Source organism: Triticum dicoccoides, chromosome 5B (genome assembly GCF_002162155.2).
Source record: "Triticum dicoccoides isolate Atlit2015 ecotype Zavitan chromosome 5B, WEW_v2.0, whole genome shotgun sequence".
NCBI classification, from domain to species: domain Eukaryota; kingdom Viridiplantae; phylum Streptophyta; class Magnoliopsida; order Poales; family Poaceae; genus Triticum; species Triticum dicoccoides.
Window position 1 is genome coordinate 415,640,447 of NC_041389.1, and position 19,611 is coordinate 415,660,057.

General features: G+C 48.3%; 1 protein-coding gene across 2 annotated transcripts; it reads left to right on the forward strand.

The window, feature by feature from the left end:
- The first annotated feature begins 1,087 nt into the window (after positions 1 to 1,087).
- Positions 1,088 to 5,009, forward strand: LOC119309691 (bHLH transcription factor RHL1-like). 2 transcript variants are annotated; one of them, XM_037585644.1, is made up of 7 exons: positions 1,088 to 1,884; positions 2,018 to 2,092; positions 2,210 to 2,389; positions 2,753 to 2,818; positions 3,684 to 3,749; positions 3,869 to 3,937; positions 4,237 to 5,009. In XM_037585644.1, the coding sequence occupies exons 1-7, from the start codon at positions 1,369 to 1,371 to the stop codon at positions 4,627 to 4,629; spliced, it is 1,365 nt and encodes a 454-aa protein (XP_037441541.1). In that variant the 5' UTR covers positions 1,088 to 1,368; the 3' UTR covers positions 4,630 to 5,009. The 2 variants fall into 2 exon arrangements, with proteins under 2 accessions (XP_037441541.1, XP_037441542.1); XM_037585645.1 differs by having other exon boundaries at positions 2,213 to 2,389.
- Positions 5,010 to 19,611: the final 14,602 nt, after the last annotated feature.

Here is a 19,611-nt window from a genome sequence, read left to right on the forward strand (position 1 = left end):
CGGGGTTATCCTTTTTTTTAAAAAAATTATCCAGAAAAATTTCAATCACTGGGTTTAACCAATACTGGAATCTTCTCTTTCATCTTTAACTGCAGTACGAGATTTAATGATCTATGCATTGCATTGCCTGTCCAGTCCAGATGGTATCTAAGTTAATTTAGACAATTATAGAACCTCTCGGCTTAGTAAGTACACGTCATGTAGACAAAAATCTGATGAGAATAGCTAGGGCGTCAAGGTGAAGTAGTACTGAGACGCGGTGGATCTTGGCAAGGGCCGGCGGGAGGGCTCTGTCTTTAGTCGTTTTTTTCAATCTTGTTATGGTTTGTGTCCTACTCAGGAAGGCGAGATGGTGGCGGCTCCCTGAATATGGAATAAAGGTCTCCCCGCTTAGCCCCCGTTCCGGTGGTGCGTCTAGCATCGTTGGTGGGCGTGTGGAGGTGTGTCTCCGGCAGATCTATCTTTGGTGGATTTGCTCGGATCTCGTCGTTGTTCGTCTACGTTCGTGTGTCTTCGGTTTGGATCCTTCCGATCTACGTTATTTTTCATCGGCGGCGGTTGCTGTTCTGGGGTGCTGGCCCTATGGGGCCTTAGCACGACGACTTCCCGACTGTCTACTACAACAAGTTGTGCCCGGCTCCGGCGATGGAGGGATGATGACAGCGGCGCGCCTTCGGCTCGCCTCGGTGCTTGTAGTCATCGCTAGGTGGTCTACGAATCTGGATGTAGTTTTTATTTTTGGTATTCATTGTACTGCCATGATTGAAGATGAATAGATTGGAAGTTTTTCCAAAAAAAAAGTGAAGTAGTACTGGGAGGGGCCTAACTCATTTTATACCCCTACACGTGGCACATCACAAGAGACGGTAAAAACAGATAAATTAATAAAGACTGTTATGCTCATGGGTCTATCTGTTATATTAATGGAGCTAGACCTTAATCAATTTGGCTCCGGACATAAATATCATACTCCAACCCTAGCGGGGGGCTCTGTGCAAGTAGGCTGTTTGGTTTAAACAACGGCGGCTCCAGATTTACTTTTGAGGATATCATCCAAACCCTCGTCCGTCTTCTACACTTTCACCCCAACTCGATTACCGAGGGCTAATCGGCCGCTAATCTATTCGGCAATCACTCGCACAACCAGCCAACAAACGCTTTGATTAGTGATAACCATTGTCGCCGCCGCACAGAAGCAGCTGACCCCGTCCCGTTTATAAATAGCCGACGACGCCAACTCCGTGCAGCTTAGCTCCCCCACCTTCCCTCTCGAGTCTCCATCCATCTTCAGCGGACTTCGGTTTTATCCTAACCCTAACCTACCCCCGCCTCTCGCGGTCTCGCCCTGTAAGCCCTAGCTTGCGCGCGATGCAGCCGACGACCCGGGAAATGCAAGCCATGGCCGCCGCCGGCCAGATCTCCCTCGACGACCTGCGCAGCGGCCACGCGGGGGTCAACAATGGCGGCGCCGGCGGCGTGCACGACGACTTCCTCGACCAGATGTTCGGCAGCCTGCCGCCCTCGGCCTGGCACGACCTTGCCGCCGGGACCAAGCCCGAGGACGGCGCGCAGGCCGACGGGATGCAGCAGCAGTTGTTTGGGGGCCCGTACGACGACTCGGTGATGCTGGCGTCGCGGCTCCGGCAGCACCAGATTAGCGGCGGCCCTGGCGGCGGCGCCGCCTCGGCGAAGCAGATGGTGCTGCGGCAGCTCGCCGATCTGAGGCAGGGCCACCACAACAACATGCTCCTCCAGGGCATGGGCCGCTCGCCGTCCATCGGCGGCGGCGGCGGGGAGGGCGGCCTGCTGCTCCCACTCACCCTCGGCAACGGCGGATCGGGCGGCGACGTGCAGGCCCTGCTGAAAGCCGCCGCCAATTCCGCCGTACTGATAATCCATCTCCTTTTCTGGAATTAATCCAATCCACTTGCATCTTTTTTCTCCCTCACGACCTTGACGAATCGAGAACCTTTTTCCTTTGCAAAAAAGTTAACGTTTTTATTCGCTGCTGTTTCAGGGAGGGGACGCCGGCGTCTTCGGCGGCTTCGCCGGATCGCTCCAGCAACAGCAACATTTTCAGCCACATCCACAGGTTTGCCGTTCGCAACACAATACATAGCTTTGCTTGTAAGATCTAACCTACCTACCGCGACACCGCCGGCGCCGGGTCACCTTCTTTCCCCCTCTCTAAACGGCTTGCTTCTCGCAGCAGCAAACGGCGCCCATGCCGAGCCAGACCTTTGGCGGAGTAGGAGGTGCTCCCGGCGGCGGGGCGCAACCACAACAACAAGCCGGGGGAGGAGGAGGCGGCGGCGCGCCGGCGCCGCCGAGGCAGCGGGTGCGCGCGCGGCGAGGCCAGGCCACCGACCCACACAGCATCGCGGAGCGAGTAAGTTATCCGGCGATGCTAGCTGCTACTACCAGTGTAGTGTTACTGGCTATTTTGGCCGGCAATTAAGCTTATGGAGAATAAAACCAAGGGGAGCAGTTAGCACTGATGTAATCTAATCAGCTCCCGTGTTTTGTTATTGTTTCCTCGGTTTGGATCGTTGTGGCTTGCGCTAACTACCATTATTCCTTTGTCCTTTTGGATGTCCCGCTACAGTTCGTGTTCTTCTCTACTCCTGTGCAGTTTACTTACATAGCTTCACCCAGTTTACTCCTTTTAGACATCTTCTTCGTCTCTACACTAGTTAATGTTAGATTTCTCCTAGTGAACTAATCGTTGTGGCTGGTCGTCGATGTTTCGCAGCTTCGCCGGGAGAGGATCGCCGAGAGGATGAAGGCCCTTCAAGAACTGGTGCCCAACGCCAACAAGGTGAGCAAAGATATGCTCGAGATCGTGCTTGTAGGAAGGTAGCTTAATTTGATTCTTCGAGGTAGATCCAAGCGGTCGAAGACGAGAGCTTCATCACTAGGGTTTTGGTTGGGAAGCTGCTGCTTTATTATTGCATTGCATATATCAATCAGTTCAATGCCGCCTGGGGATGGATTAAAATAGGGGCTTCAACAGTAGCCGATGGAACAAAAAAGTTGGAGCCATCAGGTTGAGATTTCATCGAGTTTGCTTGCAGTACTACTACTGGTGGGCGCGCGCGCGCGTGCGGGGCACATTTAGGCCCTGTTTGTTCCAAATAAGTCACCAACTTATAAGTCGAAAAGTGCAAAAAGTGACTTATTTTGCCAAACAGACCTAACTTATAAGTCACCCCAACTTATAAGTCATAAGTTGCTCCACCCCAACTTAAAACTTATAAGTTATCCCCTTTTGTATGGGTCCCACCACCTTTATCTAAAAAAATAAGGTGGGAAGGTGTGCTCAGATGACTTATAAATCAAGTGAGAACCAAACAGACATGACTTATAAGTCATTGGTTTTAAGTCACCTAACCAAACAGGCGCTTACCCGCACGTTGGCCTACTTGACCACCGCCGTGCTCCCTCGGCAACCGCGCGTGCTCCATGCTGGGGTCTGCCAGCCATGGCTTTCCCGGCCCCTAGAATCCCTGCCGTCTTGCTCGGGTCTCGTCCCGTCGCTCGCCGGCCGGCGCCGGTTCCGAGATTCTTGACTTGACAGCACTTTTCTTTCGAGCTTGCTGCGTGCCCGTTTCCATGTTTGCCTTTCGCTGTTGTTGCTCAATCTCCGTGCATGACATGCGTGCGCGTTTTTGGTGTGGCTGCAGACGGACAAGGCGTCGATGCTGGACGAGATCATCGACTACGTCAAGTTCCTGCAGCTCCAAGTCAAGGCAAGCTATGCTATGCATGATGGATTAATTTCCACAGTATACTTTGTGTTGCGTCATGAAATGTCGATCCTATGTATGTGCATGATTATTGACTGACGTCTATGCCAACACACACGCAGGTGCTGAGCATGAGCCGGCTGGGCGGCGCCGCTGCCGTCGCGCCGCTCGTGGCCGACATGTCCTCGGAGGTAGCCCTCGCCACTCGCACTCTCTCCCATATGACCAGCGCAGTACGAGCGCCCTCTTCCTCTTCGCCTCGATCGCTTTCTCTCTCCCTCTCTCTCTCTCCATCTTTTCCGCGCTCGAAAGAATCACCAGGATGTGACCAAACTTTTCAGCTACACGGCCGATAGCCACTGCCATGCCACAGTGGCTCGCGTGCCGCCGCGCGAAATGACGCGGCGCTGCCCCCTGTACTGGCCGTCGTACGTCGTACTACTGTACTGATACGGACCATGTGCGTGTATGTTTGTGCTTGTGCTTGCAGGGGCGAGGCGGCGCGGCCGGCGGAGCGGCCGACGGGAGCGACGGCCTGACGGTGACGGAGCAGCAGGTGGCCAAGCTGATGGAGGAGGACATGGGCGCCGCCATGCAGTACCTGCAGGGGAAGGGCCTCTGCCTCATGCCGGTTTCCCTCGCCTCCGCCATCTCCTCCGCCACGTGCCAGCTCCGCCCCCCGGCAGCCGCGGCCGGCGGCCCCTTCACCGCCGCACAGCACATGAGCGCCGCCATGCGCATGAGCGTCGGCGACGGCGGCGTGCCGGCGTCGCCGAGCATGTCCGTGCTCACGGCGCAGTCGGCCATGGCCAACGGTGGAGCCTGCGCCAACGACGGCGAGGGTTCGCATCCCAAGGACGCCGCGTCCGTCTCCAAGCCGTGAGCGGAGCCCGCGACGGCCGCCGCGCCGCGCCACATACGAACGGCGGACGAAAACCCTCGACGTCATCGTCCACGGATCCATGCATGACCCGGTCTCCGCTCCGCTCGCTTCCACGGTCGCATTTCCACAGACCCGTGGGCTCCGTAGTGGGCCCAGCAGCTCCCACCAGGCCGCAGGCCCGGACCCCACTCTAGCGGCTGCAGCCCACGGGCAGCCCTTTTTTCTTTTTTCTTTTTCTTTTTCCTAATGTTGCCATTATTTTCTTCCCCTTTCTTCTTACATTATTACTAGTTTTATCATAGCATCATGTTTGTTATTTAACCTAAGTATATATATTGATCCGGGTCGGGTACTTCTGGCTTTGCGCCAGCTTTAGCCTCTCTTTCCCCTCCATCTGCATCAGCTTTTCTCCCGCTCCTCATCTTTTTCCCGCCTTTGGTCGGCCCAACTTTTGGTTTATTTTACACGCACAAGTTTGTCCTTTGCGGTTGGATGTGGAATTTGGTCGCCCCGCTTTACTCACTAACCTACTTTATCTGGTTTGTTATTCCTTTTTTTGTGCTACATTTTCAATTCTTATATTGTGTGGATGATGCTTGGAATCTTAGGTTGCTCGTTGTTATCTTGGCAGCTCATGGATTAATATGGATGTGGTTTCCTCGTTTATTCTACTAATCGTAGTAGTAGTAGCTTTGGTTAGTTAAGTGAAAGGGACGCAATTAGCCAACGGGAAAGGGGATATGATATGATGGGTCCTTTCTCCGTGGGGTGACTATTCGAGGACTCGGGACTCAACCGGTCGGCGTTTGGACTTTGGAGAAGCAATTTTCTCGTCCCTCTTTCGCGCAAAGCCAGCATTTGTGCTGCCACCTGGACATGTAATCCTTTGCAGGAGGAAGAGAGAAATGAAGAAAAGACCAAGGGGATGAGAGAGGGCTTGATATTCAGTCAAGCTTTATTTTCACCTCAGGAGGCGTGAGATCAGGAGGATTTGATATGATGCAATTTTTCGTGGAAAGTGTAGATCAGGCGCATCCAGAGGAAGATCAATGGTCTTTTTGAGTGTGTGGGGAGGGGGCGTACTAATGGTCCAAACTCCTTTTTACTAGTAGTACAATCGTAGTAAGCTTTTCTCGTGCAGATATAATTGTTTTATGCCTTCTCTGGATAGTCTTTTTCCAGCAGGGGTTTAGGGATAGTTGATAGAAAAACACAGGGAAAGACAAGAAGAGACACAAGTGTAAATACAGGACAGTTACATAACTGCGGAACACAACAATATTGCAGATGTGGTCCTCTAGATCAAACATAGGGAAATCACAAGAACAGTGTATCTATTCGCAAAAAAAAAAAAGAACAGTGTATCAATTTTATCGGAATCGTTGTACCAAAAAAGTTCAGAGTGTACACTGAAATTTGTATAAAACTGTAGCACATCTTTTTTTCAAGAGTACGCCGAAAGGGTAGCTTAGCTTTATAGAAGAAGAAGCTAAGTATTTATAAGAGATTATAATTAGCGGTCACCCACACAAGTGTCCGCTCTCCCGCACTCCTAAGAAACTATGCGATTACTCGCAAAAATGAAGCACTCCGCTCCTACTTGCCAGCGCCCAAATACTACGCTCTTTGAAAATGATCTCAACTGTGCCTAACTCGCTCCTCACGTCGCTCCTGCCGAACACTCTACCATTCCTCTGCTTCCATAAACACCAGCATATAAGAATCACAAAGGAGTCAAAGTCCTTGCGCATTGGTTTAGGGACTGCCTTTCGGGCTGTCATCCACCAACCTTGCACTGAGTCATTGCCCGCCGGCAGTAGTGCTTGGTTGATGTCAGTCTTGGCGAAGCAGATGTACCACACCTGTCTGGCAAACACGCACTGCAAGAGAATGTGGTTCACCGTTTCTTCTTCCTGCTCACAGAGGAATCAAGACGATGTCGCGTCCTGCATGCCGTGTTTGGCTCTCATGTCGAACGTCCAAAGCATGTGTTGCAACACTAACCACATGAATATTTGGCAGGTCAGGGGTGCTTTGCACTTCCATATCGCTGTGGCCGGTTGCAATTAGATTCCTCCTTCACACATCATCCTGCAAGCCAAGGCGACCGAGTAACTCCCCGTGGTGTTCCAAGCCCAGATCGGCTTATCGTCCACTCCCTCAGTAAATTGGATGCCAATCAATGCCTCCCATAGCCTGATGAATTGGGCCAACTCCTCAGTTTCCAATTCTCCGACGACATCATTCATCCAGTCGTGAAGGTATAAGTCGTCCTTCACCATGCGCCTGTTGATCTGTCGGGTTCTGACTTTGGCCACAAGGAGCGGTGCCAGTTCCTAGACACGGGAGCCACCAATCCACTTGTCTTTCCAGAATAAAGTTTTCGTGTCGTCTCCTATGTGCCAGGTCACCAAGGTGCTGAATGCCGTCAAGACGCCCTTGTCCCCAATCGCCTACAGCTCCTGCCATGCACGTGAATCGTCTGTCCTCTGTAGCCATTCCCATCGCAGTTGGAGGGCGATACCATGCTTATGCAGATCAATGACACCCAACCCGCCTAGGTGCTTAGGCCGGCACACCCTCTGTCATGCGACTACACACTTCCCCCCTTGAATCTCATCTGAACCAGCCCAGAAGAAAGCACGACACCCTTTGTTGATTTTGTCCAGAGCCCATTTAGGTGCTTCCGCAACGATCATGTGATGCGTCGGTCTTGCCTTCATGACTTGGTTTACAAGGATTAGCCTACCAAGCCTAGTCACCATCCCTCGTTGCCACCAGGTAGAATTTTCAGAGTTGCATCCACCATGGGCTGCTAGTCCAATCTGGTGAGTTGCTTGATGCTAAGTTGCAGGCCTAGATATTTGCACGGGAATTGCTTGATTTTCCTGGGCAAAGTATTCATGAGGATTTGTTCATCCCTCTCCTCACCTCGGATTAGAATCACCGAGGATTTCACATAGTTCACTCGCAGGCCGGAAGCTTCGCTGAAGATCTGCAGTACTTCTTGGACAAAGAACAGATCTGCTGGGTTTGGCTTCGCGAATAGAACCACATTGTCTGCGTATAGAGATAGCCTCTAAGTAGGCCCACATCCATTCAATTTACTGAGCATCTGTGCATCATGCACTTTGATGAAGATTGTAGTGAGAACGTCCATTGCGATGACTAACAACAGGGGCGAGATTGAATCTCCCTGTCTAAGCCTGCAAGCATGCATGAATTTCTTCCCTGCTGCACCATTGACGACCACGCGAGAGCTGGCAGTATAAAGTAGAGTTGCTATCCAGGACCACCACCTATTTGAGAAACCTTTGGCACGCAACACCTCGAACAGGAATGTCCATGAAAGTGAGTTGAAAGCCCTAGAGATATCCAGCTTGAGCAGCATCCATTTTGTCTTCCTCTTATGCAGCTTCCGCGCCAACTGACGAACTAGCATGAAATTACCGTGTATGCTACGTCACTTGATGAATGCTGACTGGTTCACGTTGACAAGCTCCAACATGTGGTGGCAGAGTCTCGACGCCAACAGTTTGGATGCGAGCTTCGGTATGCTATGAACCAGGAAAATAGGCCAGAAATCCTTCACGGTGCATGCGTCGGGGCATTTTGGTAACAGGGTGATGAGGGCCTGGTTCAACCTTCGAAACCCCCTCCCATTATCTTGGAAAAGCTTGTGCAGCACCGCCATGACATTTCCTTTCACGATATCCCAAGTCTTCTGGAAGAACATCCCAATGAAGCCATCTAGCCCCGGTGCCCGATCCGAGGGCATCTCTTCGATGACCGACCATACTTCCTCCTCGCTGAAGATCAGATCTTGTTCTGACAGATCGAGTCTATTAATGTTCAGCAACTCCAGGTCTAATGTGTGTTGGCGGCCCGAATCATTCCCTAGAAGCTCCTGAAAGGTCATGAAGAAGGCCTCCTCCTTGCCTTTCCAGTATGTGACCACTTGTCCGTCCACTTGGATTGCAAGAATGAAATTTTTGGCCTTCCTCCCATTAGCAATCAGGTGGAACCGTTTGGTATTGGCGTCTCATCTTGCAGGTATCAAATCCTTGACCTTTGTCTTGCGATCGTCCTTTCGAGCGATGCCAGCCCTAGCACCAGATGTTTGAGTGTGGATCTCAACCATCTCTCACCCTACGATAGCATCCTCGTCTCCTAGGCACAATCGAATCTCAGGATCACCAAGTGGGCAAAGGCGATCTGGAATTTAATGTTACCGACCTTCCTTTGTCCCCATGTGATACATCTCCAACGTATCTATAATTTTTTATTGTTCCATGCTATTATATTATCCATCTTGGATGTTTTATATGCATTTATATGCTATTTTATATTATTTTTGGGACTAACCTATTAACTTAGAGCCCAGTGCCAGTTTCTGTTTTTCCCTTGTTCTTGAGTTTTATAGAAAAGGAATTCCAAACGGAGTCCAAATGGCCTGAAAATTTACGGTGATTTTTTATGGACCAGAAGAAGCCCCCAAAGCAAAAGAGTTGGTCCAGAAGAGTCACGAGGCCACCACAAGGATGGGGGCGCCCCCACCCCAGGGCGCGTCCTCCGATCTTGTGGGTGCCTCGTGGACGCCCCTGACTTGTTCTCGACACCAAAATTCTTATAAATATAGAAACCCCCAAAAATAAACCTAGATCGGGAGTTCCGCCACTGCAAGCCTCTGTAGCCACCAAAAACCAATCGGGGCCCTGTTTTGGCACCCTGCCGGAGGGGAAATCCATCACCAGTGGCCATCTTCATCGTCCCGACGCTCTCCATGATGAGGAGGGAGCAGTTCATCCTCGGGGCTGAGGGTATGTACCATTAGCTATGTGTTTGATCTCTCTCTCTCTCTCTCTCCCTCGTGTTCTTGATTTGGCGTGATCTTGATGTACCGCGAGCTTTGCTATTATAGTTGGATCATATGATGTTTTCTCCCCCTCTACCTTCTTGTAATGGATTGAGTTTTTCCTTTGAAGTTATCTTATCAGATCGAGTCTTTAAGGATTTGAGAACACTTGATGTATGTCTTGCATGTGCTAATCTGTGGTGACAATGGGATATTCACGTGATCCACTTTATGTATGTTTTGGTGATCAACTTGCAGGTTCTGTGACCTTGTGAACTTATGCATAGGGGTTGGCACACGTTTTCGTCTTCACTCTTCGGTAGAAACTTGGGGCACTCTTTGAAGTTCTTTGTATTGGTTTGGATAGATGAATCTGAGATTGTGTAATGCATATCGTATAATCAAACCCGCGGATACTTGTGGTGACATTGGAGTATCTAGGTAACATTAGGGTTTTGGTTGATGTGTGTCTTAAGGTGTTATTTTAGTACGAACTCTAGGGCTCTTTGTGACACTTATAGGAATAGCCCAATAGAACGATCAGAAAGAATAATTTTGATGTGGTTTCGTACCCTACAATAATCTTTTCGTTTGTTCTCTGCTATTAGTGACTTTCGAGTGACTCTTTGTTGCACGTTGAGGGATTGTTATATGATCCAATTATGTTATCATTGTTGAGAGAACTTGCACTAGTAGTATGAACCCTAGGCCTTGTTTCGAAGCATTGCAATATCGTTTTTCGCTCACTTTTGTTACTAGTTAGCTTGCTGTTTTTATATTTTCAGATTACAAAAACCTATATCTACCATCCATATTGCACTTGTATCACCATCTCTTCGCCGAACTAGTGCACCTATACAATTTACCATTGTATTGGTTGTGTTGGGGACACAAGAGACTCTTTGTTATTTGGTTGCAGGGTTGTTTGAGAGAGATCATCTTCATCCTATGCCTCCCACAGATTCATAAACCTTAGGTCATCCACTTGAGGGAAATTTGCTACTGTCCTACAAAACTCTACGCTTGGAGGCCCAACACGAGTCTACAAGAAGAAGGTTGCGTAGTAGACATCACCATGCCGTAAGATATTTCATTGTGTTCCTGAGCAGCACATCCAGCCTTAGGAAAGGATCCCAAACTTCCTCCTGGCACACCCAATCTTCCTTAACCGCATCCAAGAATCCATCGAGTTTTACCGAAAAAATCTCAAATCTAAACCATTTCCTTGCATGCAAGCGTTCCTCCAGGGATAGGAATAACGGACAGTGATCGGATACCGAGGTAGACATTGCTTGCAGCAAACAGTCCGGGTGATCAAGTTCCCAGTCCACCGAAACGAATGCTCTGTCAATCTTGGTGAGCGTTGGATTCTCCCTTTCACTGCTCCACGTGAATTTGCGCCCATGCAGAAACAATTCCTTAACTGCATTGTCATCCCCGAATCACTTGAATCTACCCATCATTCTACGACCGATCCGGTTGTTGCTCTTATCCGTGGCATTCAGAATCAGGTTAAAATCTCCAATGCCAGCCAGGGTCCTGGACATAACATTCATCGTTCCGAGAGCTCCCCCATAAAGTTAATCTTTTGTTCATCTTCCTGCAGGCCATATACCACTGAAAGCCACCAAGGTGGCCTCTCCAAAGGGGACACGAACTCCGTGATGAAGTTAGTTTCACAAACAAAATTGGATATCTGCACCCGAGTGAAGTCCCACCCCACGATGATGCCTCATCTCGTGTCTGAAGTGGGGAGATACATAAGACCATCATACGATGGGCCGAGGCATTGCATTATGGTGAAATGATCCACCCGGTCAAGTTTAGATTCTAGGATACAGATGATTTCTACATGCACTGAATCAATGAACTCTTGAAGTGTTTTTTCTTAGATGGGCTATTCAGCCCCCTAACGTTCCAACAAACCAGCTCCAGTGGTGCGTATGACATCGGAGAGATGTATCTCCACTGCCCCGGCACCCATCCTCTAGGCAAGAAGCCTCGCCATTTTCTCCATGTCACATGCGAGGTTGGTGGGCATAATCTTCCCAAAGATGGCCACGATCACAGCAGTTATTGTTCCTGCACGGGAGAGTCAAAGATAGCCCTTAGTTGACCTAGCGAGTCATCGGAGACCGCCAGGTCATCACTGGAAATCCCCAGAGTCTTGAGAAACACAGCCTTGGCTGCCGTTGCCTTGGTTCTCCTAGACCCTGTCACGCAGACAGATCTGGTAGTGCGCTGCGGCATGAACGGGTCTTGCCCTGTCCTCACTCCCCGAACTCCCTCAATCTACTTAAGTAGTGGTGGCGCAAGTTTCTTCAAAAGCCCAGAACAGAAACATTTAATGTTGCAATGGCCACCACTTCCTTATCTGATAGGTTCCCAGCCTCAGGGTGTGTCTCATGTGCATGCCCATGCACGACCATCTCAGTGACATGTGATTGTGGATGCTCACATGCATGCTCCCTAAACATGGTCACATCCTCCCCCATGGGGCCCGACAGATCCTGGCCCACCAACTGCATCTCCCTTGGGATCAAACCACCATCCCGGTCTGCCTCCACCTAGACAGCCAGCGCTCCAATGAGCACGCGGACCGGAGCCCATCGCTCTGTCTAGGGCCCATGAGAACCCAGTGCCTTTGGTCCCCTCGAACACCCATCAGGGATCCCATGTTCCATCTCGTGGCCCGTTCTGCCCACACACACGTCCAGGATACGTGCGATGCTGCACACCTGATCTGGCTAGCCTGTCCCCACGTCCAACACATCCTTGCCAGGCTGGCTCTGGTCATCTAGAATTGGTGACACTGGTGCCCCCACCATCTCCTTACCCTTATTGGTGTCTCTACCGCTTGCCTCCACCAACGGTACTTCCAATGTGCCTGCATGATTGCTATTATCGGGATCCGATCTGGTCTCCTGGTCTGCCATCAACGTCAGCATGGTGGCCCGCTCCGCCACTAGCCGTTTCTGGTTTTCAACATCCCTCTCTCCGATATTCTCAGCCACAGCCACTGGAATGATCCGGTCCTCAGCCATGACATTTGAAATCCTCGGATTCTCGATTGGCCAGTCCTCTTGGCCCCCCACTTTATCTGTCGTGCCAGCCTCCCTGACAGATCCCATGTGCGGTAGCCTCCAGTTGGAGGGCCCCACCCTTCCTTCCAGAACTGCACAGTACGATCTGCCCACGCCACTGCCGTCGCCGGTAGCCGGACTTTGCTGGTACCGGCCAACTCCACTGCTGTCACGAACACCCCATACCCATGGCTGCACCACCCATTCGCCGCCCGGGGATGCATCACCGAAGTTGTCCGGCAGCCCACGCTGCTCGCTTCCACCGTCAGACCCTGACGCCCGTCTCCAAAGCTCTGGTAGCATGAAGTCTCTCATCCGTCCGTGAATTAAGGTAGGGTATTTCGGCAGCTGGCGGAACAACGCTCGGTGCTCGCTCGGACGCGCCATCACTTCCGGCGGCTCCGGCACCCAAAGCCTATGGAACACTGGTGACACGTCCATTTTGCATCATGCTTTTATATCGATATTTATTGCATTATGGGCTGTTATTACACATTATGTCACAATACTTATGCCTATTCTCTCTCATTTTACAAGCTTTACATGAAGAGGGAGAATGCCGACAGCTGGAACTCTAGGCTGGAAAAGGAGCAAATATTAGAGACCTATTATGCACAACTCCAAAAGTCCTGAAACTCCACGGAAGTTATTTTTGGAATTAATAAAAAATACGGATCGAAGAAAATACCAGAGGGGGCCCACACCCTGGCCACGAGGGTGGGGGGCGCGCCCTACCCCCTGGGGCACGCCCCCTGCCTCGTGGGCCACCTGGCAGGCCTCCGGTGCCCATCTTCTGCTATATGAAGTCTTTTACCCTGAAAAAAAATCAGAAGCAAGCTTTCGGGACGAAACACCGCCACCACGAGGCGGAACCTTGGCAGAACCAATCTAGGGCTTCGGCGGAGCTGTTCTGCCGGGGAAACATCCCTCCGGGAGGGGGAAATCATCATCATCATCATCACCACCATCGATCCTCTTAGCGGGAGGGGCTCAATCTCCATCAACATCTTCACCAACACCATCTCCTCTCAAACCCTAGTTCTTCTCTTGTATCCGATCTTTGTCCCAAAACCTCAGATTGCTACTTGTGAGTTGCTAGTAGTGTTGCTCACTCCTTGTAGTTGATGCTAGTTGGTTTATTCGGTGGAAGATCATATGTTCAGATCCTTTATGCATATCAATACCCCTCTGATTATGAACATGAATATGATTTGTGAGTAGTTATGTTTGTTCCTGAGGACATTGGAGAAGTCTTGCTATAAGTAGTCATGTGAATTTGTTATTCGTTCGATATTTTGATGAGATGTATGTTGTCTCTCCTCTAGTGATGTTATGTGAACGTCGACTACATGACACTTCACCATTGTTTGGGCCTAGAGGAAGGCATTGGGAAGTAATAAGTAGATGATGGGTTGCTAGAGTGACATAAGCTTAAATCCTAGTTTATGCGTTGCTTCGTAAGGGGCAGATTTGGATCCACATGTTTCATGCTATGATTAGGTTTACATTAATACTTCTTTTGTAGTTGTGGATGCTTGCAATATGGATTAATCATAAGTGGGATGCTTGTCCAAGAAAGGGCAGTACCGAAGCACCGGTCCACTCACATACCAAATTATCAAAGTAACGAACGCGAATCATATGAGCGTGATGAAAACTAGCTTGACGATAATTCCCATGTGTCCTCGGGAGCGCTTTTCTCTATATAAGAACTTGTATAGGCTTGTCCTTTGCTACAAAAAGGATTGGGCCATGTTGCTGCACCTTATTTACTTTTGTTACTTGTTACCCGTTAGAAATTACCTTATCACAAAACTATCTGTTATCGATAATTTTAGTGCTTGCAGAGAATACATTACTGAAAACCGCTTGTCATTTCCTTCTGCTCCTCGTTGGTTCGACACTCTTACTTATCGAAAGGACTATGATAGATCCCCTATACTTGTGGGTCATCAATCGGCACATCATCCGGGTCGACACACCATGCCGTGAGCTTGAACAACGACATGTCCTCCCTGCTCGCCGTCTTCGGTGCCAAGCTATCGATCAGACAGGCGCTACCCAATAGCTCCGGCGCCGCGTCCTTAGACCACGCATGGGAAGGAACCCCCTCGATCATGACATCCACCTGAACACGCATCAATCTGGAAGTCGCATTTGCCTGCCTTAACCAAGGCTTGATGAACATCTTGAATCCCTGATGCTCGATAGATTGGACGGCCAGCGCCTTGTTCCTGAACTCATGCAACATGAAGACCACCAAGAAATCGTCCGGGTGCTACTTGTAGATGGAAAAGAGGAACCTTGGGATGTCCAGTTGCACCGAAATCGCCACTACAACCTCCTCGCAGAATACCAGCGGCCTGGCCCCACCCACGTACATGACCACCTCAAGCTCCAACCTCCGCTCAAGGTCGTCCATGTCTCTGGACCACTGCAGGACACAAATGTCCGACGACGGCCCCCGCGACATCGCGGTCGGCATCATGGGGAAGAAGTTGGGTGCAACTGGCGAGAGCAGCATCGCCAGCATGCTCTATCTAGGTTCCAATAGCCTCCTCCGCATGGCCGACGCCTAGTGAAGAACCGACGCCTTCCGAGCCACCTTCGCAATCACCACACGGTGCAGCTCCTCCGCCGAGAGTGAGCTGCGAGGTTCCCGACACTGAGATGAGACGTGCCCAACACCCCCACAGCGGATGCAGAGCGGATCATTGGTGCAGTCCTAGCAGTGGCGACCTTCCTCAAAACATCTAAAGCAAAGGTCGTAGATATCCAGCGGGATCCACCTCTGCTCGAGGTGCCAGCCTCCTGCTAGCGCCTGAGCGCATGCCGGTGATGCCACATGGCCTTTCGAGTCGGCCTAGGCCTACGCCATCCTTCCGCCTATGCCGGAACCCCGCCACCCAGAAGCTCGCCACCGGCCGAGGACGAACGTGCAGGTCCAGCAGAACCCAAGAGGCCGAGTCCCGACACGACCGGCTGTTCGCGCTAGAGCACCGACAAGACCGAGGGGGGTTGCAGGAACCAGAGGCCATCGCTGCGGGGAGAGGTGGCCGGAGCCGAGGAAGCGGCCGCCGCGGTGGGTGGACGACGGTGCCGGAGTGGCAGCCACAGTGGAAGCGCGCTCTCTCACTCATTATTATCTCAAATTTAGATCGTTAGTGGCATAAAACTAGAGCATATCAAAGCAGTAGTCTTAGGAAATTGGTAGATGACATCACATAAATTCGTACCAAAATACAGAAAAAAGATGATACAATAAGGGATAACTTATGCTGAGAGTAACAAGAAGAAATAAACCTCGGACATATAAAAAATAGAGTGTTAGAAATTTGGCAACCGATGTCACATAAATTCATATAACTTGGAGCACATAAAAGCAATAGTCTTAGTAAATAACAACAAAAAATCTTAAAGGATTACTCATAGCAGCCTACAAAAGTTCTGGGAAAATTAAACTAGAGAGTGCCATATATAAAATGGCCTTCTAAAAATTGATTAACTATCATCTCAATTGGCATGACAGCTAGACTAAATCTCTCTCACTAATCGAACTTATACCAGAAAAACAGTTACCCAGATCGTTCACCACCAATAGACCATCAATCGCACAACAGAGGAGTCATATGAAATCTCTAACAATGGAATGTATGGGCATCCGTTCTAATGAAATTCCACAACTAACCAAAGGCACATATGTGCCACTAGGATTGTACTCCTTCTATTTAGTATTGGAAGAGATTTGTGAAGAGGATATTGTTTCATGTTCATCTTTGAAATGTGTAATTAATCTTGTCTTAAGATGAATTTATCATGAGTTCTAATGTATGAAATGTTGTTGTAATGCAAAATGTTCTGCACATATGAATTTGGTACTCCCAATGGGATTAATTTATCATGAGTTATCATTTATGAAATGTTGTTGTAGTACACAATATTAATCGATTGTACTAAAAAGTCTTCAGTTGGTCACTACTAACAGACCCCTAAAGAAGTTCACCACTAGTAATAAAACCAGTGACTTTCTTCTTTGACAGGTGACAACTACCCATTCGTGATATTTGACCTCTCTAGCAGCAGTGCCCATCAATAGTGATGTATTGTTCTCTCTTCATTGGGGTCTACAAAACAATAAAGTTCTCGACTTGTTTTCACTCCGTGTGCGTTTTAGAAAAACATCGGCCATAGATATATGAAAATAAATATTCTTTGTTGGGTTTTTTTAGCCGGACCCATAGAACAATTGTTCTATGGTAAATTTTCATTAATTAATAACTATACACATATAAAAAGAGAGGAAAATGTTACTCAACCAACGCTTGCTCTAGGGAACGACATATTTAAATTAGGTGTTCTGTTCTATCCAGGAATGGATCTTTTCAGCCTTGGATGCTTTAGCTTTGAGTTCTATAACTTGGAGACCCTCTTTCAGATAATACTTCCAAGTATCTAGAGTGGGTGCTACCATTCTAAAGATCTTATCATTTCTGCTCATCCAAATTCCCCAGCAACCCATAATAAAAATATCCAGTGCAATGTCCGAAGGGAGGTTGTTCCCGATTAGGTGAACTTCATCATATACTGAGATGCCTCTTTGTTTATTAGGAGCAATGGAATTCCAACACCTCCAGGCAAATTGGCAATCCAAAAGAGATGGGTTACTGTTTCTTTAGTGGCATCTGAACATATATAGGGCACAATTATAGTCCTCCAGAAACATGCTTCTCCTATGAATTAGATTCCTTGTGCTTAGACTGTCACAGATTAACAGCCAAAAGAAAACCCGTGCCTGAGCCTGCATGCTATTTTCCACAAAAATCTAATGATATTGTGTGTTGTGCCTTCCCCTTTAATTGCTTTGTGCATTTTCATGGATGAGTATTTGGGTGCTGCCCATGCATATGACCATCTATCCTGATTTTCTATAGTAGCTCTACTGTTAAGGATAGCATGTAATGCGGTAAATTGTTCAAAGGCTTGCTGAGATAGTGGCCTATGAAAAAGCTGGCTTATGTCATTGTGTTCCAAAACTCTGTTCAGTGAGATGTCTTGATTAATAGTAAATGAGTGCAGCTTAGGGTATTTGGTATAAGTGGTTATTCCTGCCAATTATCAGGCCAAAAATAAACAGAACCCCCTCTACCTGCTTTACATATGGCATGTTGCTTGAAAATTAGTAGAAGCTTGAGTATAGATCTCCACCAAAATGATCCCACCTTTTGTTCCCCATGTAGTCTGTTCTGGTAATGCTTCTCCCAAATAATGTTCATCTAAGGAGTATTAGTTTTGTTGAAAATTTTGTGGAGAAACTTGAGGAGCAAAGCCTTGTTATGTGTGTGCAGATCTAATACACCTAGACCTCCATGGTGGGTCTGCTGACTTTATCCCAAGAAATGACCACAACTCCTCTATTCATGGTGCCATACTTTCTCCAAAAATAGTTCACAAGGTAGGAGATGATTTGCTTAATGAATGTTTTGGGTATCATTAGAGTGCACATGAAAAAGGTGGGCATACTGGTGAAAATAGACTTAATGAGGGTCAATTTATCTCCAAATGAAAGCATTGTAGAGCAACTCATCAATCTGTTCTCTATTCTACTCATCATAGGCACAAAGTCCTCCACTCTAGGTTTTGTTAGACATAGAGGTAGGCCAAGATAAGTGTGGGGTAGTGAACCGATCTTGCAACCTAGGAGTTTGGAGAGTTCATTCATCTTCTCAGCAGGTGTGTTGACTGAAGTCAGTATAGACTTTGCATAGTTTACCCTGAGCTTAGTGTAATGTGCATAATGCAGGAGTAGATTTTTGATGTGTTATATCTGCCTGGAATTAGCCTTTGCCACCAGGATAGTATCATCTACATATTGAATAATGGGGTAGTCTGGAAAAGAGTTGTGGATGAGTGGAACCTCAATCATGGTAGCCTGGGATGCTTCATTAAAAATGGACTGGAGCAGATCAACAACAATCGCAAAAATGAGAGGTGATAGTGGGTCTCCTTGCCTCACTCCGTTCTTGCATAGGAATTGTTTCCCTGGAACTCCATTGAGAAGGACAGGTGAGAAACCTGTGCCATATATCATTTTAATCCAGTGTATCCATTTGGTGCCAAAACCTTTGGCTTGCAGAATCTCAATTATTGTGTCAAGGTTCAACATGTCAAAAGCCTTTTCAAAATCTAATTCGAGGAGTATGATTTCCTTCTTACTGTGATGACATTGATGGATGTATTCATATGACCATGCCAAGCAATCCTGTATGCATATGTTATTGAGAAAACTATATTGATTTTTGTGAACCATATTGAGGATGTACTTCTGCAATCTGTTGGCCAGCAATTTAGTAGTGAGCTTGAGAGTGCAATTCCGTAATGAGATAGGCCTGAACTCAGATGGGGTTGATGCAAAATCCTTCTTTGGAATGAGGGTTATGAAGGAGTAGTTGATACTCTAAATGTTCACTTGACCTGAGTGGAAATCTTCAATAAGCTTATAGAAGTTTGTGGCAATGATATCCCAACAACTTTTGGGAAATGCTACATTGAAACCATCTAGTGCAGGGGTGCAGGCATATGTTTGATGACCCTATCAATCTCTTCCTTAGTGAATGGAGCTTCTAATTCAGATAGATCATCCAGTGGTTGCAACAGATGGTGAAGTTGGAGGGGGTTTGAAGTTGGTGAATACATGTTCCCAATCTGTCCTTGAATGCTCTCTATAAAATTGCTACATTTGCATGGTGATCATGGTGTTCATGTCCTTGCTCATCTTTCAGCATTGTTATGCAATTATTTCTGAATTTAATAGTTGCTTTGGTTTGGAAGTATTTGGTATTTGCTTCACCAACTTTGACATGCCTACTGGTTGCTCTCTGTTTTCGGTATTGTCTTTGGTGGTCCAAAATTCTTTCCAGATGTGTCTTGAAAATGTCTCTGCCATTACATTGTGCCCTGAATTCCTATATGGTGTCAAAGCATAGGATCATGAAGTTGGTGTTTGCTATGATATTTTTGAAATCTGAAAGCCCTTTTTCCCAGATT

Coding starts and splice junctions, on each gene's coding strand:
- LOC119309691 (XM_037585644.1), top strand. CDS start 1,369: ATGCAGCCGACGACCCGGGAAATGCAAGCCATGGCCGCCGCCGGCCAG. Junction 2,093..2,209: donor ATTTTCAGCCACATCCACAG/GTTTGCCGTTCG, acceptor TGCTTCTCGCAG/CAGCAAACGGCGCCCATGCC. Junction 2,390..2,752: donor CACACAGCATCGCGGAGCGA/GTAAGTTATCCG, acceptor GATGTTTCGCAG/CTTCGCCGGGAGAGGATCGC.